At 30.2% G+C, this 25,784-nt stretch overlaps 1 protein-coding gene across 11 annotated transcripts in view; it reads left to right on the top strand.

The window, feature by feature from the left end:
- The window catches only part of LOC109605430 (mitogen-activated protein kinase-binding protein 1), a 75,819-nt gene that overhangs the window by 32,435 nt on the left and 17,600 nt on the right, over positions 1-25,784 (top strand). For 10 of the 11 annotated variants that reach the window (XR_007548438.1, XR_007548436.1, XR_007548437.1 and 7 more), the window contains 4 exons: positions 14,823-14,911; positions 23,596-23,711; positions 23,808-23,941; positions 24,263-24,475. Coding sequence is in view for 8 of the 11 variants with exons in the window: in XM_049968976.1 (XP_049824933.1) it covers positions 14,823-14,911; positions 23,596-23,711; positions 23,808-23,941; positions 24,263-24,475 (552 nt within the window). In the remaining 3 variants the exon portion in view is untranslated. Of the gene's footprint in view, positions 1-7,492; positions 7,702-14,822; positions 14,912-23,595; positions 23,712-23,807; positions 23,942-24,262; positions 24,476-25,784 lie in introns of all 11 variants that reach the window. The other variant, XM_049968971.1, reaches the window with a different exon arrangement.

The raw sequence follows: 25,784 nt of genomic DNA, 5'->3' as shown, positions 1-25,784 counted from the left end.
ACAATCTTTCCCAATGTTCCTGCGATTCGATCAAATAAAAAAAAAAATAGTACCGAACGCGTCACGACCGAAACAGGAACGTGCCGGCGGCACGTGAAAGTGAAACTCTCGTTTCTTCTGCTTCCATGTACGGTTCTGTTGTTTTTTTTTGTCATCTTCTGGTCAAGCCCAAACCGAAGGTTAAGGTGAATGTCGTACCGTAGAAAGTCACATGAACTGGGAAGGGCCGGGTGATTTCACGAAACTAGTTCGGTGAATGAACGACCAACACGTTTGTTTCTGTTATTGTTGTTGTTGTTGGTTGTTGATGGGTACCACCCTTCGGCTCCACTGATTTAGAGTTAAACTAATGTTTTGTTTGATTGTTTCAGGTGAGTTTGAGGCGTCCATTTGTTGGGGGTAACGTACAGTAATATAAAAATGGAAACAAAGTAATGTTTTAGTTAAAAGCCTTCATTGTTTGTTATGAATCAGTCGGTACTCGCACGGCGAAAATCAATTTCGACCTTCTGACGCATCTTGGGTCAAGGCCCGTTTCCAATTTAGGATTCCTATGTAAAACAGATAAATAAAAAATATCATTACACCACAACCGTTTTACATAACAGTCGAAAATAAATACGACGATGGTCGTATTTGTTAATGATTGCCTAATTAGGGTACTTCTGTTTGAATTAAAATTATGTAACTGTGCACACTGTTTGGACAGATCAAAAGTTATTGTGTGAATACAGTACGTGTGAACAGTACATGGTCAGTTAAATTTGTTAAAGGAGATTCTTAAGACAAGATAACAATGCATTAACTGATTCCAATTCATGAAAGTACCTTAAATTTTACTTTCTATTTACTTCTACAATAACTCACGGGATAAAATAAGAAATAACAATGATGTAGCTAAGTCAAATTCATTTTAAATCTTTCTAGTTGTTGACTTCTATAATAACAAACGGGATAAAATAAGGAATATCAATAGATTAACTAAGTCCAACTCATTGAAGATACTTAAATCTTCCTTGTTGTTGACTCTTACAGTAATAAACGGGATAAAATAAGGAATAACAATGAATTAGTTAAGTCCAATTCATGAAAGAAACTTAAATCTTTCTTGTTGTTGACTCTTTCAGCAACAAACGGAATAAAATAAGGAATATCAATAGATTATCTAAGTCCAACTCATGGAAGATACTTAAATGTTCCTTGTTATTAACTCTTACAGTAATAAATGGTATAAAAGAAGGAATAACAATGAATTAGCTAAGTCCAATTCATGAAAGAAACTTAAATCTTTCTTGTTGTTGACTCTTTCAGCAACAAACGGGATAAAATAAGGAATATCAATAGATTAACTAAGTCCAACTCATTGAAGATACTTAAATCTTCCTTGTCGTTGACTCTTACAATAGTAAACGGGATAAAAGAAGGGATAACAATGAATTAGTTAAGTCTAATTCATTAAAGAAACTTAAATCTTTCTTGTTGTTGACTCTTTCAGCAACAAACGGGATAAAATAAGAAATATGAATAGATTAACTAAGTCCAACTCATGGAAGATACTTAAATCTTCCTTTTTGTTGACTCTAACAGTAATAAACGGGATAAAATAAGGAATAACAATGTATTAGCTAAGTCCAATTCATGAAAGAAACTTAAATCTTTCTTATTGTTAACTCTTTCAGCAACAAAAGGGATAAAATAAGGAATATCAATAGATTAACTAACTCCAACTCATGGAAGATACTTAAATCTTCCTTTTTGTTGACTCTTACAGTAATAAATGGGATAAAATAAGGAATAAGAATGGATTAGCTAAGTCCAATTTTTGAAAGAAACTTAAACGTTTCTTGTTACTGACTCTTTCAGCAACAAAAGGGATAAAATAAGGAATATCAATAGATTAACTAAGTCCAACTCATTGAAGATACTTAAATCTTCTTTGTTGTTGACTCTTAAAGTAATAAACGGGATAAAAGAAGGAATAACAATGGATTAGCTAAGTCCAATTCATGAAAGAAACTTAAACGTTTCTTATTGCTGACTCTTACAGTAACAAAGGGGATAGAATAGAGAATAACAAGTCTAATTTATGACAGGAACTTAAATCTTTCTACTTGTAATATTTAATTATTAATAGCTCCTGGTGTTGTTTTTGAATAAGGCAGACAACGCAGCATTTATGTAAATGGTCCGGACTGGCGTCACCAATCGCAATTAATTGATACCGGATCAATACCTCGTAAGCATTCCATTAATTTTTTTGCCCGACCTCGGTACCACCATCTATGGTGCACGAGTACCGCACGGAAACCGACCCCAAATAAAAAAAAAAAAATGGATACATTTTCGCGTAGACCTGAGCGATTTGGTGTGGGCGTCGAAAGAATTGCACACATAACTTCTAGTAAATGGTTACGTAACGAGCGGTACTCGGCCACAGACGCCCACATGGTCGGCCTCAGGAGGACGGTGGATGCATCGTGGAGACTGGAACGTTCGTTTTTTACGGACAAGGTCGCCCGATTTGCATTCGGATTCTTGTCTATTGGCGTTGCTGGAATTTGCGTTCCGATTGGCGGCTGTGGAATTGGTCAGATGTCCGACTCGTACCGTTTCCGTCTGTCGGACCGTGTCGGTGCCATTGCTGGGCTTCTTCTGTTTCCTTTAACGGTCTTTCGTTGTGGCGGAGAAACTAGGAAACACCTTCGTAATCATTTATCCATCTGACTATGCGAACGTATATCACGAGTTTCTTATCCTTTCCAACAATCGGCCAACTTACGTACATTCGCATGCGAAAAGTCCCGGAAGAAAATACTCCTTTTGTGGCACGCAGACTTTCACTAAGTGCACATCTAAAACGGCCGCGGGGTTTCGTAAATATTAAAACGATTGTTGTTCCTTATTTGATCCGGTGATGGCACGTCAATATTTCCTGACAATGGGTCATATTTATCTTCATGTATGTTGTCCATCTATTGAAATATCAGAGATATTTTAATTTCTAATAGTTTTTTACAATAAAAGTCATACAGATCTTCTAGAAACACATCAGCTATTGGAAGATCATAGACGTTTCAGTTCCCAAATGTTTTGTACAGTTCTTGAAACAATTAAGTAAAATATTTCAGTTAAAAGCCTTCAATAATTGAAACGTCCACATCTGCTGACTTTACAAGTCATACAGATCTTCAAGAAACATATCAGCTTTGGGAGTTCAGAGACGTTTTAGTTCCCAAATGTTTCGTATAGTTACTGAAACAATTAAGTAAAACATTTCAATTGAAATCGTTCAATAATTGTAACATCAACATCTGCTGACTTTACAAGTCATACAGATCTTCAAGAAACACAACAGCTATTGGAAGATCAGAGACGTTTTAGTTCCCAAATGTTTCGTACAGTTCTTGACACAATTAAGTAAACCATTTCAATTGAAATCGTTCAATAATTGAGACGTCAACATCTGCTGACTTTACAAGTCATACAGATCTTCAAGAAACATATCAGCTTTGGGAGTTCAAGACGTTTTAGTTCCCAAATGTTTCGTACAGTTCTTGACACAATTAAGTAAACCATTTCAATTGAAATCGTTCAATAATTGAGACGTCAACATCTGCTGACTTTACAAGTCATACAGGTCTTCAAGAAACACATCAGCTATTGGAAGATCAGACACGTTTTAGTTCCCAAATGTTTCGTACAGTTCTTGACACAATTAAGTAAACCACTTCAATTGAAATCGTTCAATAATTGAGACGTCAACATCTGCTGACTTTACAAGTCATACAGATCTTCAAGAAACATATCAGCTTTGGGAGTTCAGAGACGTTTTAGTTCCCAAATGTTTCGTATAGTTACTGAAACAATTAAGTAAAACATTTCAATTGAAATCGTTCAATAATTGTAACATCAACATCTGCTGACTTTACAAGTCATACAGATCTTCAAGAAACATATCAGCTATTGAAAGATCAGAGACGTTTTAGTTCCCATATGTTTCGTACAGTTCTTGACACAATTAAGTAAACCACTTCCATTGAAATCGTTCAATAATTGAGACGTCAACATCTGCTGACTTTACAAGTCGTACAGATCTTCAAGAAACATATCAGCTTTGGGAGTTCAAGACGTTTTAGTTCCCAAATGTTTCGTACAGTTCTTGACACAATTAAGTAAACCATTTCAATTGAAATCGTTCAATAATTGAGACGTCAACATCTGCTGACTTTACAAGTCATACAGGTCTTCAAGAAACACATCAGCTATTGGAAGATCAGACACGTTTTAGTTCCCAAATGTTTCGTACAGTTCTTGACACAATTAAGTAAACCACTTCAATTGAAATCGTTCAATAATTGAGACGTCAACATCTGCTGACTTTACAAGTCATACAGATCTTCAAGAAACATATCAGCTTTGGGAGTTCAGAGACGTTTTAGTTCCCAAATGTTTCGTATAGTTACTGAAACAATTAAGTAAAACATTTCAATTGAAATCGTTCAATAATTGAGACGTCAACATCTGCTGACTTTACAAGTCATACAGATCTTCAAGAAACATATCAGCTTTGGGAGTTCAGAGACGTTTTAGTTCCCAAATGTTTCGTATAGTTACTGAAACAATTAAGTAAAACATTTCAATTGAAATCGTTCAATAATTGTAACATCAACATCTGCTGACTTTACAAGTCATACAGATCTTCAAGAAACACATCAGCTATTGGAAGATCAGAGACGTTTTAGTTCCCAAATGTTTCGTACAGTTCTTGAAACAATTAAGTAAAATATTTCAGTTGAAAGCGTTCAATAATTGAGACGTCAACATCTGCTGACTTTACAAGTCATACAGATCTTCAAGAAACACAACAGCTATTGGAAGATCAGAGACGTTTTAGTTCCCAAATGTTTCGTACAGTTCTTGACACAATTAAGTAAACCATTTCAATTGAAATCGTTCAATAATTGAGACGTCCACATCTGCTGACTTTACAAGTCATACAGATCTTCAAGAAACATATCAGCTTTGGGAGTTCAGAGACGTTTTAGTTCCCAAATGTTTCGTATAGTTACTGAAACAATTAAGTAAAACATTTCAATTGAAATCGTTCAATAATTGTAACATCAACATCTGCTGACTTTACAAGTCATACAGATCTTCAAGAAACATATCAGCTATTGGAAGATCAGAGACGTTTTAGTTCCCAAATGTTTCGTACAGTTTTTGAAACAATTAAGTAAAACATTTCAACTGAAAGCATTCAATAATTGAGACGTCAACATCTGCTGACTTTAAAAGTCATACAGATCTTCAAGAAACACATCAGCTATTGGAAGATCAGAGACGTTTTAGTTCCCAAATGTTTCGTACAGTTCTTGACACAATTAAGTAAACCATTTCAATTGAAATCTTTCAATAATTGAGACGTCAACATCTGCTGACTTTAAAAGTCATACAGGTCTTCAAGAAACACATCAGCTATTGGAAGATCAGACACGTTTTAGTTCCCAAATGTTTCGTACAGTTTTTGAAAAAATTAAGTAAAATATTTCAATTGAATGTGTTCAATAATTGAGACGTCAACATCTGCTGACTTTACAAGTCATACAGATCTTCAAGAAACACATCAGCTATTGGAAGTTCAAAGACGTTTCAGTTCCCAAATGTTTCGTACAGTTCTTGAAACAATTAAGTAAACCATTTCAACTGAAAGCATTCAATAATTGAGACGTCAACATCTGCTGACTTTACAAGTCATACAAATCTTTAAGAAACACATCAGCTATTGGAATATCAGAGACGTTTTAGTTCCAAAATATTTCGTACAGTTCTTAAGATAATTAAGTAAACCATTTCTATTGAAAGCGTTCAATAATTGAGACGTCAACATCTGCTGACTTTACAAGTCATACAGATCTTCAAGAAACATATCACCTATTGGAAGTTCAGAGACGTTTTAGTTCCTAAATATTTCATACAGTTCTTGACTCAATTAAGTAAACCATATCAATTGAAATCGTTCAATAATTGAGATGATAACATCTGCTGACTTTACAAGTGAATCAGATTTTCAAGAAACACGTCAGCTATTGAAAGATCAGAGACGTTTTAAATCCCAAATGTTTCATACAGTTCTTGACACAATTAAGTAAACCATTTCAATTGAAATCGTTTATTAATAGAGATATTAACATTGCTGACTTTACAAGTCATACAGATCTTCAAGAAACACATCATCTATTGGAAGATCAGAAACATTTTAGTTCTCAAATGTTTCGTACAGTACTTGAAACAATTAAGTTAAAACATTTCAATTGAAATTGTACAATAATTGAGACGTCAACATCTGCCGACTTTACAAGTCATACAGATCTTCAAGAAACACATCAACTATTGGAAGTTCAGAGACGTTTTAGTTCCTAAATTCCTAAATGTTTCATACTCAATTAAGTAAACCATTTCAATTGATATCCTTCAATAATTGAGACGTCAACTTTAAAAGTAAAACATATCTTCAAGAAACATTTCTTCTATTGGAAGTTCAGAGACGTTTTAGTTGCCAGAAGTTTCGTACAGTTCTTGAGTCAATTAACTAAATGGTTTACAATTGAAATCCTTTTATATTTAAGGTGCCAACATCTGCCGACTGCACCATTTCTATTGATCTTCAAGAACAACGTCATTTAATGGAAGTTCACAGCCGTTTTAACCCCTAAAAGTTTCATACACTCCTAGAACGAAATAAGTAAACCATTGCAATTAAAATCATTCCGTAAGTGAGGCGTCAACATATGCTGACTACACAAGTTAAACCGACCGTTATTTTATTTATGTTTGCCGTGTTATAAATCAACAACAATAGTTATTACAACATGTTATCGCATTATTCAAGATAACGTCCCGAATTAATTGTCCCCATACGTGCCCGGTAACTGGGTGAAGATACAGTTTTCCATCTTGCGATCGATACGCCCGTTAATTAATCTTTTGTGTCGCACCGACGAAGATCACTCACTCGGCTCTTGTCGAAAACCACACACTCAAAAAGAAACAATGCGAAATACGTGGCACGTCGACCAATTCGAACGAGCATCATTGTGACGCTTTTCCCACAGTTTCTTTCTGCCATTTTTCCAACGTTCTATATCGATCGACGACGAAAAAAAAAAAGAAAGAAAAAAATTCACAATGCGGATTCTTAACCCACAAATCCGGATCGGATACGAATCGGATTTGTTTGTTTTTCTCACGGTTCTCGTCTTTGCGGGACTTTCACTCGTAATAATTGGTTGTGTGCATTCGAAAAACGATGGGCGTCCGTCACACACTAAAACAATCGCGTACGACGCCACACGTGGCCTTCGTTTTCTGTAAAAATATCGTTCGTCGACGTTATTTACCATAACCAAACAGCAATAATTGGTTCAAGGCGAAACTATTTAATATTAACGCGCTTTGTTTCCATTTGTATATATGTTTTTTTGTTTGTTTGTAGGTGGATTGAATGTCTGCGGGACACCCGAAACCGAAAGTGAATGCCAGTCAGTGTTACTGACGCCGATATTTTGATTTTAATATCGGCGATGCAGTGATTTTTGTCTTGAAATTTGATTGGTTTGTTGTTGTTTGTTTTGAACTGTTGTAAAAATGATGCCCAGAAACTCGTTTCCCATAATCGAAAGGGAGATCGTTTGCACCCACAAGGTATGACGTTTTGTTACGGGGTAACATTAACCGAGTAACAAATAACGTTGTAGAAGCTGCGAGTCGATTTTGTGTGTGTTTTATTGGTGTTGAATTTACAGGTTTAAAACTAACTGGAATAGTATTCAAAATCTTTAATTTTAGTCTCCAACTCTTTAAAAATTTTTAAAAACATTCTTTAGGAAAACATTTCAAATCTTTGTAACTCCATTGAAATTTTTACAGGACTCAAAACTTTGATTATAGTACTACAAAAACTGTTTAAGACCTTGAACTCCTTTTGAAATTCATTAAAATCTATGGATTCATATAAATCACTGAAAGCTTATTAGATCTTTGATAGTAAACTCGTAAAAACTCTGTGGAAAGTTTTAATTAGTCCAAAAAAATGTTATGGTTTCTTAGAAATCCTTGAAAATTATTTATATATTTGACTGTAGTTCTACAAGAACCCTTTTAAACTCTTTAAAAGCTTAAATTTTCCTTGGAAACCTCTAATATCTATATAGTTCCATAGAAATCTCTAAATGTCTATTAAAACTTTGATTGTAGTACTACAAAAACTGTTTGAAATTCCTTAAGACCTTTAATTATTTTTGAAAATCGGTTAAATCTTTTTGGATTCATATAAATCATTGAAAGCTTATTAAAACTATGATAGTAATTTCGTTAAAACTCTTTGAAGTGCTATAAAAAGACTGACGTCCTTTGTAGGCAAAAAAATAGGGGTGATTTTTTAGAAATCCTTGAGAGTCATTAAGATATTTGACTGTAGTTCTACAAAGTCATTTTTAAAGTCCTTAAGAGCTTAAATTTTCCGTGGAAACCTCTAATATCTTTATAGTTCCAAAGAAACCTCTAAATGTCCATTAAAACTTTGATTATAGCACTACAAATACTGTTTGAAATTCCTTAAGACCTTTAATTTTTTTTGAAAATAATTAAAATCTTTATGGATTCATAAAACTCATGGAAAGCTTATTAGAACTGTGATAGAAATTTCGTAAAAAACTTTTTGGAAAGCTTTAAGAATAACTGATGTCCTTTACAGCCAAAATAAATATTATGGTTCCTTAGAAATCCTTGAAAGTTATTTATCTTTGTTGTTCTACAAGGACTTTTTTAAAGTCTTTAAGAGCTTAAATTTTCCTTGAAAACCTCTAACTTCTTTATAGTTCCTTAGAAATGTCTAAATGTCCTTTAAAACTTTGATTATAGCATTACAAAAACTGTTTGAAATTCCTTAAGACCTTTAATTATTTTTGAAAATCGGTTAAATCTTTTTGGATTCATATAAATCATTGAAAGCTTATTAAAACTATGATAGTAATTTCGTTAAAACTCTTTGAAGTGCTATAAAAAGACTGACGTCCTTTGTAGGCAAAAAAATAGGGGTGATTTTTTAGAAATCCTTGAGAGTCATTAAGATATTTGACTGTAGTTCTACAAAGTCATTTTTAAAGTCCTTAAGAGCTTAAATTTTCCGTGGAAACCTCTAATATCTTTATAGTTCCAAAGAAACCTCTAAATGTCCATTAAAACTTTGATTATAGCACTACAAATACTGTTTGAAATTCCTTAAGACCTTTAATTTTTTTTGAAAATAATTAAAATCTTTATGGATTCATAAAACTCATGGAAAGCTTATTAGAACTGTGATAGAAATTTCGTAAAAAACTTTTTGGAAAGCTTTAAGAATAACTGATGTCCTTTACAGCCAAAATAAATATTATGGTTCCTTAGAAATCCTTGAAAGTTATTTATCTTTGTTGTTCTACAAGGACTTTTTTAAAGTCTTTAAGAGCTTAAATTTTCCTTGAAAACCTCTAACTTCTTTATAGTTCCTTAGAAATGTCTAAATGTCCTTTAAAACTTTGATTATAGCATTACAAAAACTGTTTGAAATTCCTTAAGACCTTTAATTATTTTTGAAAATCGGTTAAATCTTTTTGGATTCATATAAATCATTGAAAGCTTATTAAAACTATGATAGTGATTTCGTTAAAACTCTTTGAAGTGCTATAAAAAGACTGACGTCCTTTGTAGGCAAAAAAATAGGGGTGATTTTTTAGAAATCCTTGAGAGTCATTAAGATATTTGACCGTAGTTCTACAAAGTCATTTTTAAAGTCCTTAAGAGCTTAAATTTTCCGTGGAAACCTCTAATATCTTTATAGTTCCATAGAAACCTCTAAATGTCCATTAAAACTTTGATTATAGCACTACAAATACTGTTTGAAATTCCTTAAAACCTTTAATTCTTTTTGAAAATAATTATAATCTTTATGGATTCATAAAAGTCATGGAAAGCTTATTAGAACTTTGATAGATATTTCGTAAAAACTTTTTGGAAAGCTTTAAGAATAACTGATGTCCTTTACAGCTAAAGAAATTATTATGGTTCCCTAGAAATCCTTAAAAGTTATTTATCTTTGATTGTTGTTCTACAAGGACTCTTTTAAAGCCTTTAAGAGCTTAAATTTTCCTTGAAAACCTCTAACTTCTTTATAGTTCCTTAGAAATGTCTAAATGTCCTTTAAAACTTTGATTATAGCATTACAAAAACTGTTTGAAATTCCTTAAGACCTTTAATTATTTTTGAAAATCGGTTAAATCTTTTTGGATTCACATAAATAATTGAAAGCTTATTAAAACTATGATAGTAATTTCGTTAAAACTCTTTGAAGTGCTATAAAAAGACTGACGTCCTTTGTAGGCAAAAAAATAGGGGTGATTTTTTAGAAATCCTTGAGAGTCATTAAGATATTTGACTGTAGTTCTACAAAGTCATTTTTAAAGTCCTTAAGAGCTTAAATTTTCCGTGGTAACCTCTAATATCTTTATAGTTCCATAGAAACCTCTAAATGTCCATTAAAACTTTGATTATACCACTACAAAAACTGTTTGAAATTCCTTAAGACCTTTAATTCTTTTTGAAAACAATTAAAATCTTTATGGTTTCATAAAACTCATGGAAAGCTTATTAGAACTTTGATAGAAATTTCGTAAAAACTTTTTGGAAGGTTTTAAGAATAACTGATGTCCTTTACAGCCAAAAAAAATATTATGGTTCCTTAGAAATCCTTTAAAGCCTTTAAGAGCTTAAATTTTCCTTGAAAACCTCTAACTTCTTTATAGTTCCTTAGAAATCTCTAAAAGTCCTTTAAAACTTTGATTATAGCATTACAAAAATTGTTTGAAATTCTTAAGACCTTTAATTATTTTTGAAAATCAGATAAATCTTTTTGGATTCATATAAATCATTGAAAGATTATTAAAACTTTGATAGTAATTTCGTTAAAACTCTTTGAAGTGCTCTAAGAAGACTGATGTCCTTTGCAGGCAAAAAAACAGTTGTGATTTTTTAGAAATTCTTGAGAGTAATTAACATATTTGACTGTAGTTCTAAAAGGACATTTTTAAAGTCCTTAAGAGCTTAAATTTTTCTTGAAAACCTCTAATATCTTTATAGTTCCATAGAACCTCTAAATCTCCATTAAAACTTTGATTATAGCACTACAAAAACTGTTTGAAATTCCTTAAGACCTTTAATTCTTTTTGAAAACAATTAAAATCTTTATGGTTTCATAAAACTCATGGAAAGCTTATTAGAACTTTGATAGAAATTTCGTAAAAACTTTTTGGAAAGCTTTAAGAATAACTGATGTCCTTTACAGCCAAAAAAAATTATTATGATTCCTTAGAAATCCTTGAAAGTTATTTATTTTTGATTGTTGTTCTACAAGGACTTTTCTAAAGCCTTTAAGAGCTTAAATTTTCCTTGAAAACCTCTAACTTCTTTATAGTTCCTTAGAAATGTCTAAATGTCCTTTAAAACTTTGATTATAGCATTACAAAAACTCTTTGAAATTCCTTAAGACCTTTAATTATTTTTGAAAATCAGTTAAATCTTTGTGGATTCATATAAATCATTGAAAGCTTATTAAAACTTTGATAGTGATGTCGTTAAAACTCTCTGAAATGCTACAAGAAGACTGATGTCCTTTGCATACAAAAAAATAGTTAGGGTTTTTTAGAAATAATTGAGAGTCATTAAGATATTTGATTGTAGTTCTACAAGGACATTTTTAAAGTCCTTAAGAGCTTAAATTTTCATTGGAAACCTCTAATATCTGTATAGTTCCATAGAAACCTCTAAATGTTCATTAAAACTTTGATTATAGCACTAAAAAATCTGTTTAAAATTCCTTAAAACCTTTAATTCTTTTTGAAAATAATTAAAATCTTTATGGATTCATAAAAGTAATGGAAAGCTTATTAGAACTTTGATAGAAATTTCGTAAAAACTTTTTGGAAAGCTTTAAGAATAACTTATGTCGTTTAAAGCCAAACAAATTTTTTTTATACCTTAGAAATCTTTGAAAGTTATTTATATTTGATTGTTGTTCTACAAGGACTCTTTTAAAGTCTTTAAGAGCTTAAATTTTCCTTGAAAACCTCTGATATCTTTAAAGTTCCATAGAAATTTCTAAGTGTCCATTATAATTTTGATTATAGCACTACAAAAACTGTTAGAAATTCCTCAGGACCTTTAATTCTTTTTAAAAATCTGTAAAATCTTTATGGATTCATATAAATCATTGAAAGCTTATTAGAATTTTGATAGAAATTTCCTAAAAACTCTTTTGGAAAGTTTTAAGAATACTGACGTCCTTTACAGTCAAACAAATTGTTATAGTTCTTTAGAAATTTTTCTAAGTCATTTAGATATTTTATTCTAGTTCTACAAGGACCTTTTTAAACTCCTCAAGAGCTAAAATTTTCCTTGGAGACCTCTAATTTCTTTATAGTTCCAAAAATCCATTAAAACTTTGATTATAGCTAAACAAAAATTATTTGAAATTCCTTAAAGCCTTTAATTCTTTTTGAAAATTATTAAAATCTTTATACATTTACATATATCATTGAAAGTTTATTAGAACTTTGATAATAATTTCGTAAAAAGTTTTTGGAAAGATTTAAGATACTGATACTTTACAGCCAAAAAAATTATTATGGTCTCTTAGAAATCTTCGAAAGTTATTTATAATTTTTGATTGTAGGTCTACAAGGACTCTTTTAAAGCCTTTAAGAACATAAATTTTCCTTCAAAACCTCTAAAATCTTTATAGTTTTATAGAAATTTCTAAATATCCATTAAAATTTTGATTATAGCACTACAAAAACTGTTAAATCATTATAATCTTTATAGATTCATATAAATCATTGAAAGCACCTTAGAACTTTGCTAATAATTTCGCAAAAACTCTTTGGAAAGCTTTAAAAAGATTGAAGTCCTTTACAGTCAAAAGAATGTTAATGGTTCCGTAGAAATTTTCGAAAGTCTTTCAAATATTTGATTGTAGTTTTACAAGGATATTTTTAAAGCCTTTAAGAGTTTAAATTTTCCTTATAAAATCTAATATCTTTATAGTTCCATAAAAATATCTAAATATTCATTAAAACTGATAATGGTACTACAAAAACTCTTTTAGAATCTTTGAACTTTAAATATATTACTCATATATTATTTTAAAAGAAATTATTTTTCTAGAAGAACGTAAATAAATACTGAAATGTTGAACATATGTAATTTACAACCTACATCTCGTATATTTCTCAATTTTGCATATGTAAATCCGTTCCATATAAAATTTTTCACAATAACCCTATTATTCCAACTCGTTGAAAAGTCCATATTTTCACCCTCTTCCATTAACATGAGTTAGCAACATATTCTGGGCCATTTTCCAAATGCAAAACGTGCCAATTTCCATTACGGCCCTTCTGAATCTGTGTCGCAGATGTTAATTGCGTCACGTACAACTGCATTTTCCAGACAGCACAGGAAATTGTTTGAGAAATGCCCGAGTGGCTTTTAAAAAGACCAATCGAACACACTCGATCGAGAAAAACGATTAATCGGCGCTTTCTTTACAATGTTAATTAATTACCGTAGTTGAGAAAAAACTGTTTATTAACCATAGCTGAAACTTAATTACATTAATACAATAATATAGAACGCGTGACGGACAAGGTAAGTCGTTTTTAAAACGTGGGTGGATGGAATTTTAATAAGTTGTTTTAAAATAATAACCGTAACATTCATTCACTGTCGTTTCGCCTCGTGTTAATTCGACCCAATTGAAAATTACATCAATTTTCTCTCTCGTCTATTGATGTTATGAAATCACGTCTCCCAATAAAAACCTTCAATGTCAATGCAAATTCAATTTGCATAAGTAAATCCGAGACTCGAAACTAGTTTTGTCACGTTTATATTTGGTGTTTTGGGCCCACTTGTGCAATTTTCACAATTGCAGCCCACAACCGGGATTCTAGATTTATTTCGATGAAAGGGAAATCATCCATTTCAATGTTGGAGTGATTTATTTGAATTCGGGCACTTGGAGGTCGCCGGATTGTCCCATTTCTTCTGCCAACCGAAAAGATACGGCAAATGAAACAAGTGGGAAGAAGAGATAATAAAGCAATTAGCATAATTCGAATGGGGCAATTATGATTAATTAGTCCGTGCATTTTAAGTCACGAAACATTCCGACCCACAAATCACCAACCTGACTGCAAGAGAAACGTCTTGGAGTCTTCGCCCCATCGATTTTGGACTCCCCACAGGAGAGGGTCACTTTCTATCGAAGTAAACAACCAATTTGACTAATTGCCGACTCAAATTACAACAAACAAACGGACCAGCCATTCCCAATTAACGTTAACGTTAAATTGACTTTGTTTCCTCTCCAGTTTTTCTGTCTCTTTGATCTTCCTCCGGGCCAATTCCTCCTGAAATTCCTTCGCTTGTCTCAGCCCGTTACCCGTTAGTTTGCCGATTAACATTCTCGGGCACATTAAAAAAATGATTGTGCATCTCGTTTGAGCCGCACGTGCCGATAAATTGCGTTTTACTTAATGATCTTGGCGTTTTATTTTCGCGGATGCCGTCACTTTATTTTTTTGCCGAACGTAAACAACGTTTTGCGGTGACATTGAAGACGATTCGCGTTGTCCACGCACAAATTCCTGCGGTCGGGAACGGGTGTCGTTTTGCCATTTTGCAACGTGTGGTTCGATGGGAGGTCGTAATTTTTGGTTTTCCTGTTGCAGATACGGCTGGAAAAGGTGCTGGGAGTCACCGTCTCCAACAATGCGGCGTTGGCCAACGACTCCAACGGCAACATCGCCTATCCGGCAGGGTAAGTGGACGGTTTGGCTATTGTGTGATAGATGGCGCCCTTTCCGGTTTTTCCCTCAGTAATGGTATGGAAACAAACAATAAACTATTGTCAATTGTTTGAATTTGCTGTTTTTTAATGTTTATTAAACGTGTTAAATGAATTTTATATAAAATTGGCGTCAACAATGTTATAAATTAAAATTTTATGCAGTAAAACATAGCTTTTGTTGATATATACAGACAACGATATTTTAATCTGAAGAATGACTTATCATAAATTAAATTTTATTCTAATAATATTCATTTATAATTCATTAAACTTGTTAATTGTTATTTATATAAAAGATGGCGTCAATTAAACTAATTAACATTAATATAAAAATAAATAAATAAATTCTTGATTATTATCTTTTTTTCAGGATTTTTTTGAAAACATTGAAGTTTTAGTCAATTTATCATCATTATTAGCATTTTCATTTTCTGTTATATTGATTTATTTCTTATGGATATGTTAAATTAGATTCAATTAGAATAGAGAGAAAAAATATTAAAAATTTTTTTGCTGAAATAAATTCATGATAATCGACAATAATTCTTTGATTTTTAGATTAAGTGTTAACTGTAAATGTTAATTTATAACTTCTTAATCCATTTAATTTATATTTATATAAAAGATGGCTTCAACTAAGCTGAATTCACTACTAAATAACAGATGGCGATACTTAAAACTTGTACTCTGTAATTCCCAACTTGACCATAATGTTATAAATTAAAATTTAATTCAGTTATTCCAAATAATATGAGGTCACTAATCTTGTCAATATTTTATCCATAAATTGAATTATATATAATTTAATATATATATATATATATATATATATATATATATATATATATATATATATATATTGAATTATATATAATTTAATATATATATATATATATATATATATATATATATAAGGTCTCAATATTTTTATCGATAAATTGAATTGTAATTTTAGTAATATTAATTTATGACTCAATAAACTTGCTAATTGGTTTTTATATAAAAGATGGACCAATTAAGGTAGATTCTCTACTAAATAACAGATGGCGACACTTATGCTTGTACCTTGTAATTACCCCAACTTGACCATAATGTTATAAGTTGAAATTTAATTCAGTATCACATAGATTTCCCTGATGTGTACAGGTGACGACATTTTTCCTTTCATTTCTTTTATTCCAAGTAATATAAGGTCTCTAATCTTGTTAATATTTTATCAATAAATTAAATTATAATTTTAATAATTTTAATTGTAACTCAATAAACTTGTTAATTGGTTTTTATATAAAAGATGGCATCGATTAAACTGCATTTTCTACTAAATAACAGATGGCGACACTTACAGCTTGCACTCTGCAATTCCCAACTTGACCATAATGTTATAAATTGATATTTAATTCAGTAAAACATATATTTCCCCGATGTATACAGGAGGCGACATTTATTCTTCCATTTCTTTTATTCCAAGTAACATAAAGTCTCTAATTTTGTTAATATTGTATCAATAAATTAAATATTAATTTTAATTGTAACTCAATAAACGTGTAATTGGTTTTTATATAAAAGGTGGCGTCGATTAAACTATATTTTCTACTAAATAACAGATGGCGACACTTAAGCTTACACTCTGTAATTCCCAACTTGACCATAATGTTATAAGTTGAAATTTAATTCAGTATCACATAGATTTCCCTGATGTGTACAGGTGACGACATTTTTCCTTTCATTTTTTTTATTCCAAGTAATATAAGGTATCTAATCTTGTTAATATTTTATCAATAAATTAAATTATAATTTTAATAATTTTAATTGTAACTCAAGAAACTTGTTAATTGGTTTTTATATAAAAGATGGCGTCGATTAAACTATATTTTCTACTAAATAACAGATGGCGACACTTATAACTTGCACTGTGTAATTCCCAACTTGACCATAATGTTATAAATTAATATTTAATTCAGTAAAACATAGCTTTTCCTGATGTATACAGGTGGCGACATTATTCTTTTCGTTTCTATTATTTCAATTAATATAAGATCACTAATCTTGGCAATATTTTATTAATAAAGTAAATTGTAATTTAATGATATTAATTTATAACCCAATATTATTATTTTACTGCAAGTAATATAATGTCAGTAATCTGGGCAATGACATATCATAAATTATATTGTATTATTATATTAATTTATAACTGATTAAACTTGTTAATTGGTTTCTATATAAAGGATTGCATGGATTAAATTAGATTCACCACTAAATAACAGAGAGCAACAACTAAAACTTGTACCCTGTAATCTCCATATTGTTATAAATTAAAATTTAATTCAGTGTAACATAGCTTTCCCTGATGTATACAGGTGGCGACATTTTTCCTTTCATTTCTTTTATTCCAAGTAATATAAGTAGTACTATATCTTGGCAATATTTTATCGATAAATTAAACTGTATTTAATAACATTAATTTATAACTCAATAAACTTGTTTTTTATATAAAAGATGGCGTCGAATAAACTAGATTCACTACTAGATAACAGATGGCGACACTTAAAACTTACTCTCTGTAATTCCCAACTTATCTATAACGTTATCTACTATTAAATAATCTATCGGTTACAGATTTTGACTAATACTGCCATTCATTAGTATTCAGAATAATAATATAAAATTACCTCATCGATCTATCAAAATAAATATTCACCATATTTAGTTTTAATTTATTTATGTGAACTTTTAAAGCAACAAACAGAAACAAATGGCTATCCATGTTTATCATAAATACGCCACAGCAAAAATACATGGTTGTGAAATATTTCTATCTATTCCGAAGCAATCCAATTTAATACAACCATAAACGAGTTCCAAAGGCATTTCCACCAGTTTCGCAACCGATTACGAACCGTCGTTTTTCCCATCAACAGGTGAAATATAACCATTCGAACGAAACCGGTGTTTGGCGACCTTTAACCGTGTTACGGAGCCGAGGTTTAAAGCCCCATTTGCGTACAATCACCGGGCGTCAAATCACCGTGAAACCGAGAGATGGAAAAATGTGCAGAATATTGCACCATTAGACCCCCCCTCCCCCAAAACCGATTGTGTTGTTGTAAAACAAAATAGGAAAAAAAAAAGGACGTGAGAGGAAACGTTCAGTTTCTCATCACATTCATGAAGACTATACAGGTTCAATTTTATTAATTACAAAGTCAAATTGTGTTATTTGTGCTTTTTCCTTGGGACTGGAGGTTGAGGAAACTGTTTTTCCGTTACTAATTAGTCGGACCTTATTAGCTGGAGCCAGCAAATTAAGACAGATCAAAGAAACCAGTAAAAACGTGACGTTTTGCTCAACTAAAGGTTGGCAATTATCGCAATTATATTAAGTGTATTATTGCAAAACTAATAATCGACTGAAAGTAGGTTGGATTCGTGTTGCACCGTCTGTGATTCACAGAGGCACCACAAATGCACATTACTTTAGTTGTGGTTGTGGAATGTGATAATTCATTTAAATTACCAACTTGGCTATTTTACTGACGATAGTTTTACGGTCGTAGAAAATCGGGGTCGCATTCGACTCTGAAACTGAACTAATTAAAATAAAACGGCTGAATGAACGTCGTGTTCGTATCAAGGCACAATTTTCATGGCGATCACACGGTGTGGATTGATGGTAGAAAACAGTTTTATGCATATTTATGCTGTGGTGCATACTAAATCGTTATTAATAGAAAACTAGATGATCGAGATAGAAGAACCGGGGAATCAAAATAACGAATCAAAAAAATCTATTCGTGCAAATAGAGATAAGCGGCATTAATAATGTATGTGTTGCTGGAATTACAATCGGATTAAATCCGTTGATTTACGGTCGGTTGTAAAAGCAGAAGTTACGAGTTCGAGTAAAAAATGAAGGTCGAGCATAACTTTTAAGTTTCTGACGGGAATTTTAATTTATCACATTGTGGACAAGTTGGGAATTACATATTATCTGTTTCAGCTGTCGCCATCTATTGTTTAGTAGCAAATATAGCTTAAACGATGCATCTTTTACCTAAAAATCGTTTGACAAGTTATAAATTATTATTATCATGATTTCAATTTATTGATAAAATTATTCATTATTAAATGATTCTTGATTATTATCTTTTATTTATTTCCAGGATTATTTTTAAAACATTTTAACAAGTTTTAGTCAATTTATCATTATTTTTAATGTTTTCCTCTATATTGGTTTATTTCTTATGGATATATTAAATTAGATTCAATTAGAATAGACAATAAAAATATAAAAAAGTATTTTTGCTGAAATAAGTGGTCATTTTTTTCTTAATTTTTTAGATTAATTAATTTATAAATTGACTTGATAAATTCAATTATATGATAATAATATTAATTTATAACTTGTTAATCTTGTTAATTTATTTTAATATCAAAGATGGCGTCAACTAAGCTGAATTCGCTATTAAATAACAGATGGCGACACTTAAAACATGCTCTCTGTAGTTCCCAACTGGGCCATAATGGTATAAATTAAAATTTAATTCAGTACGACATAGCTTTTACTTATGTATACGGATGACGATATTTCTTTCACTCTAAATAATATTTTACCGATAAATCCAATGTATGATAATAATATTTCAAAAATTTTAGTGAGATTAATATTTGCTTTGACAGATCGATGAGGTAATATTATATTATTAGTCTAATTAATAATAAATGGTAGTATCAGTTAAAAAACTATATATAACACATTGCTTTTTTTGCTTTCAATTTTCTTTTTTTTATAATCACACTTTTTTCTGTTGTATTGATTTATTTCTTGTAGATATATTAAATTAGATTGTGGCCACGTTGAGAGTTACATATTGCCTATTTCATTTATCGCCATCTATTGTTTATGTGGCAAATATAACTTAAACGACGACATCTTTTATATAAAAATCGGTTGAGAAGTTTAAAGTGTTATAAATTAATATTAATATCATGAATTTCATTTTTTTTATAAAATTATACATTTTTAAAATCTTGATTATTATCTTTTTTTACAGGATTTTTTTGAAAACATTAAAGTTTTAGTCAATTTATCATCATTATTAGCATTAATTTTGTTAATTTATTTTTATATAAAAGATGGCTTCAACTAAGCTGAATTCACTACTAAATAACAGATGGCGACACTTAAAACATATACTTGGTAATTCCCAACTTGGCCCTAATGGTATAAATTAATTTAACTTTAATTCACTACGACATAACTGTTGCTAATGTATGTACACAGATGACGATATTTCTTTTACTCCAAGTAATATAAAATGACTAATATTGGCAATATCTTATCGATAAATTCAATTGTATGATATTATTTCAAATATTTACAAATTAAAATTTTAGTGAGGTTAATATTTGCTTTGAGAGATCGATGAGGTAATATTCTATTATTAGTCTGAATAATAATAAATGGTTGTATCAGTTAAAAAACTAGAATAAATCAATTAGTAAATACTCTTTCAATTTCCTTGTTATAATTACACCTTTTTCTGTTGTATTAATATATTTCTTGTGGATATATTAAACTAGACTGAATTAGAACAGACAACAATAATTAAAAAAATCTTTTTACTGAAATAAATTCATGGCAAACAACTATAATTTTGAACTGGTTAGTCATTTCCTGTAATTTTCAAGCTAATATATAAATTGGTACATTTATCTTTTATGGTTTTATTTTCTAATTCTTTATAATTACATTTTATTTATTCTCAAGAATTTATTGGAACAAATGAAACACCGTTACATAAAATGCTTTTTATTATTATTAAAAAATAACAGTGTAGTCTTCATTATTTTGAAAGTTTGCCAACATAAACAGCATAAAATTTCTCTGCATTTAAATATTCGATTTGCCATATCGATGAAGTAATAATCTATTATTATTCTGAATAATAATGAATTGAAATATTAGTCAAAAACTATAATAGTAGTAGACAAAACACGTTGCTTTTTACTTATATTTCAATTTTGTTTTTATGGCTACACTTATTTACTTCTTTGTATCATTTTGATTTATTTCTTTTCATTACATTAAATTGCTTTGGAATGGACAAGAATAATTGACAAAAAAATCTTCTTATTGTGATAAATCCATGATAAACAACTGTAATTATGAACTAGATAATTTCTTCTGTTTTCGGGCTAACAAACATAAAAATAATTTATTGACTATCTTTTATTGTTTTATTTTATATTTGTCGATTATTACATTTTGTTTGTTTTCAAAGATTTATTGGAATAAATGAAACACAATCTATTGTAACAAATATAATAAATAACGTTTTTGTTGTTGTTATTTTTATTAATAATGATTTAACCGAATAATATTTAATAATTCATTTTATTCTAATTGTTGTAAAAGTCCGCAAAAACGCAAACAACATAAAATTTTAGTGTGGTAAATATTTAATTTAGTATATCGATGAAGTAACCTTCTATAATTATTCTGAATAACAATGAATTGCAATATTAGTCAAAAATGCAGTAGATGGATTATTTAATAGTGGAAAAAATATATTACTTTTTGTCACATTTCAATTTTCTTTTTATAACCCACACTTGTTTCTGTCACTTTGATTTATTTCCTTTATCTGGAATTTACGTCAGATTTTATTTTATCTGAAGGTTTTTATTTTTCCAATTGTATGTTTTATCTTTCCTCTAAATTTTATGTGTCTTTTTTGTTTTTGTTGTCTCTTATTTCACTTTATTTTATTTGAGGGGTTTTGAGTTTATCTTTTCTTTCAGTTTTATGTACCATTATTGTCTTCTTTGTGTTTATTGTTACAATATATTCAGGATTTTAAGGGCCTATTATTTTCTCTGTTTTATTATTTATTTTTGAAGAAGGATTCTTTCAATTTTGGTAACTTACAACTAAAAGAAAAAAATATTTCTTCCTGTATCTTCAATTTTTCAATTTTTTAATAATTATTTATTATTATTATTTCCACAATAATAATCAGAAATCAACTGTATTTTAATAAATGAATAAATTTTTACTTGTATTTAGATTTATTTTTCTTTTTCCTCACAATTTCTTTAAGATTTGATTGTCCAACTAAAACATTATCTCACTTATCTTTCTTTTTTAATAATTGTTTATTATTTTTTAATTTATAATTTAATATGTGTGTCTGCTATTTTGAAATTCTTCAGTTTTGAGAGCTTATAAGTATTGAAAGAAAATATAAGATATGTGGTTGGTGTTTCAATTTGACAAATCAATTGTGTAATATTAATTTATTGAATTGACATTATTTTCCACAATAATAAGCAGTAATAAACTGTATTTTAATAAATGAATAAATTTTTACTTGTACTTATATTTATTTATCTTTTTCCTCATAATTTTTTCAAGATTTGATTGTCCAACTAAAACATTATCTCACTTATCTTTTTTTTTAATAACTGTTTATTATTTTTTAATTTCTAATTTAATTTGTGTGTCTGCTCTTTTGAAATTCTTCAATTTTGAGAGCTTATATGTATTGAAGAAAATATAAGATATGTGGTTGGTATTTCAATTTGACAGATCGATTGAGTAATATTAATTTATTGAACTGACATTATTTTCCACAATAATAATCAGTAATAAACTTTATTTTAATAAATGAATAAATTTTCACTTGAACTTAGATTTATTGTTCTTTTTCCTCACAATTTCTTTAAGATTTGATTGTCCAACTAAAACATTATCTCACTTATCTTTCTTTTTTAATAATTATTTATTATTTTTTAATTTCTTGTTTAATATGTGTGTCTACTCTTTTGAAATTCTTCAGTTTTGATAAGTATCAAATGAAAATATAAAATATGTAGTTAGTATTTCAATTTGACATTTCTATGGAATAATATTACTTTATTGAACTGTTATAATTTTGCACAATAACAATCAGTAATAAACTTCATTTTAATACTTTAAGAAATGTTCACTTGTCCATATATTTATCTTCGTTTTCTCTTTCAATGACCAAATTATTGCTGTTTTAATGTTCAAACTTGATGGATAGATTAGATAATATTATTTTATTGAAGTGTCATTATATTTTACAATAGTAATCAATTAAGAATTAAATGATAATAAATTGTATTCATTAATAATAGTACTTTATAAAACATAAAAGTATTTTTTTAATATTTCAATTTTCCTTTTACTACCCACACTACTTTCCTTTCATCCAATATTTATTTTGTTTTAATTGAATGTTTGCTTTATGTGCGATCATTGTCTTATTGTTTTCTCCAACAGTTTCTTCAATTAAAACAAATCGATGGTCTAATTAAAACAAATGAATCTGGCGTTTATATCTACATAATTTCATCTTCCTTTCCTTTGTAACCAATTAAACCTTATCTGGTTATAAAATTATCAATTAAAAAACAACAAAACTAATTTTAAACTAATCAAATTTGCAACACTAGAATAATTCGGCTCGCAAATCATTTTACTCTTCCTCGGCAATTGCTTTCACTTCTCGTTAATTCGATTTTTTTGCGACCCAGCCCGTTTCAATTAAATCCGTACGTTATGCGACCGGTTTTCGATGTTTAAATATTAGAAATCGCATCCTAATAATAGTTATCGACGTTTCCAGTTGTACTGTCGTGCTGTTCAACACGAAAACGGAGCAACAGAGCCACATAATCAACACGTCCAGGAAGACGATCACCTCGTTGGCGTTCTCGTCATGCGGAAGGTACATCGTAACAGGTACGTGCACGCCCTCCACCTGCGCACTGAGTTACTGCGCAAGTAGCAACTCAAAAACTGATTTTTTTCGGATTGAACGACTATCGATTTTTACAGGAGAGTGCGGCCATCAGCCGGCGGTGCGGGTGTGGGACCTGCAGTCGGATCCGCAGTCCCAGCATCCCGGCCTGTCGCCGCAACCGCAGCAGATCGCCGAATTCCTCGGCCACAAGTACGGCGTGAACTGCGTGGTGAGTCCCGGCGGATGCTCGAATCGTTACTTAGCCTTAGGCCTGGCAGACGATCGATTTGGCTGAGAAGCCGTTTCATTTTTTATGTGGACACCTTTTATTATCGGAAATTATGTTACGTAACTTCCAGCAACTCCATTTAAAGTTGGTCTTATTTACATCCAAATTTAACTTACACCAGCTTCTGGCTGGAAAGTGGAATGCAAACTTTCCCAAACTGAGATAATTAAATTAAAGTAGTTGAAATTGAGTCGGCCGCCTAAGTTTTTAATGTATTTCGTAAGTTCGGGGTAGGTAACTGGAGTTTTTGATGACTTTCAGGCGTTCTCGCCGACGACAAAGTATGTGGTGAGTGTGGGCACCCAACACGACATGATAGTGAACGTCTGGGACTGGAAGAACAACATCAAGGTGGCGAGCAACAAAGTGAGCACCAAAGTGAAGTCGATTGCCTTCTCAGAAAATGGCAGTTACTTCGTCACCGTCGGTAACAGACACGTGAAGTTTTGGTACCTAGAACAGGGCAAAGCAAAGGTAAAACGTGAATTGTAATATTGGTTCTGATTCTAATTTTTAGATTAATACTTAATTTAATTGGAAATAGAATTCTGGTTCAGATTCAGAGTCAAATTCTGATTCTGAGGTCGATTCTGATATTGAATTTAATTTTAAATCTATGACCGTTTTTTATTCCGTGCATAGTGCTAATTCTGATTCCAATTTTAGTTCTAATTCTGAGTCTGATTTTGATAATAATTTCAAATCTGTTTCTGATTCTGGTGCTGATTCTAAGTCGAATTCGAATATTAACACTGATTCTGATTTTAATTCCAATTTTGATATGTATTCTGATACTAATTCTAATTCTGAATTCGATTCTGATTCTGATTAAAATGTCAATTATGATCCTAATGCTGATTTTGATATTGAATTTAAATTTAAATCTATGACCGTTTTTTATTCTGAGTATAGTTCTAATTCCGATTCCAATTTTAGTTCTAATTCTGAGTTCGATTTTGAAAATAATTTCAAATCTATTTCTGATTCTTGTGCTGATTCTAAGTCGAATTCGAGTATTAACACTGATTCTGATTTTAATTCCAATTTTCATACGTATTCTGATACTAATTCTAATTCTGAGTTCGATTCTGATTCTGACTAAAATGTTAATTATGAATCTAATGCTGATTTTGATACTGAATTTAATTTTAAATCTATGACTGTTTTTTATTCTGAGTATAGTTCTATTTCTGATTCCAATTTTAGTTCTAATTCTGAGTTTGATTTTGAATATCATTTCAAATCTATTTCTGATTCTGATGATGAGTTTAAGTCGAATTCAAATAGAAACGCTGATTGTGATCTTAATTCTAACTCTAATACGTATTCTGATACTAATTCTAATTCTGAGTTCGATTCTGATTCTGAGTAAATGGTTAATGTGATTCTAATGCTGATTTTGATACTCAATATAACTTTAAATCTATCATCGTTTTTTATTCTGAGTATAGTTCTAATTCTGACTCCAATTTTAGTTCTAATTCTGAGTCCGATTTTAAATATATTTTCAAATCTATTTCTGATTCTTGTGCTGATTCTAAGTCGAATTCGAATATTGACACTGATTCTGATTTTAATTCCAATTTTGATACGTATTCTGATACTAATTCTAATTCTAAGTTCGATTCTGATTCTGATTCAAATATTAATTATGATTCTAATGCTGATATTGATACTGAATTTAATTTTAAATCTATGACCGTTTTTTATTCTGAGTATAGTTCTATTCAGATTCCAATTTTATTTCTAATTCTGAGTCCGATTTTGAAAATAATTTCAAATC

The sequence above is a fragment of the Aethina tumida genome, chromosome 6, assembly GCF_024364675.1.
Source record: "Aethina tumida isolate Nest 87 chromosome 6, icAetTumi1.1, whole genome shotgun sequence".
NCBI classification, from domain to species: domain Eukaryota; kingdom Metazoa; phylum Arthropoda; class Insecta; order Coleoptera; family Nitidulidae; genus Aethina; species Aethina tumida.
Note: the sequence above shows the minus strand (reverse complement) of the source record. Positions and strands in the feature narration are given on the sequence as shown.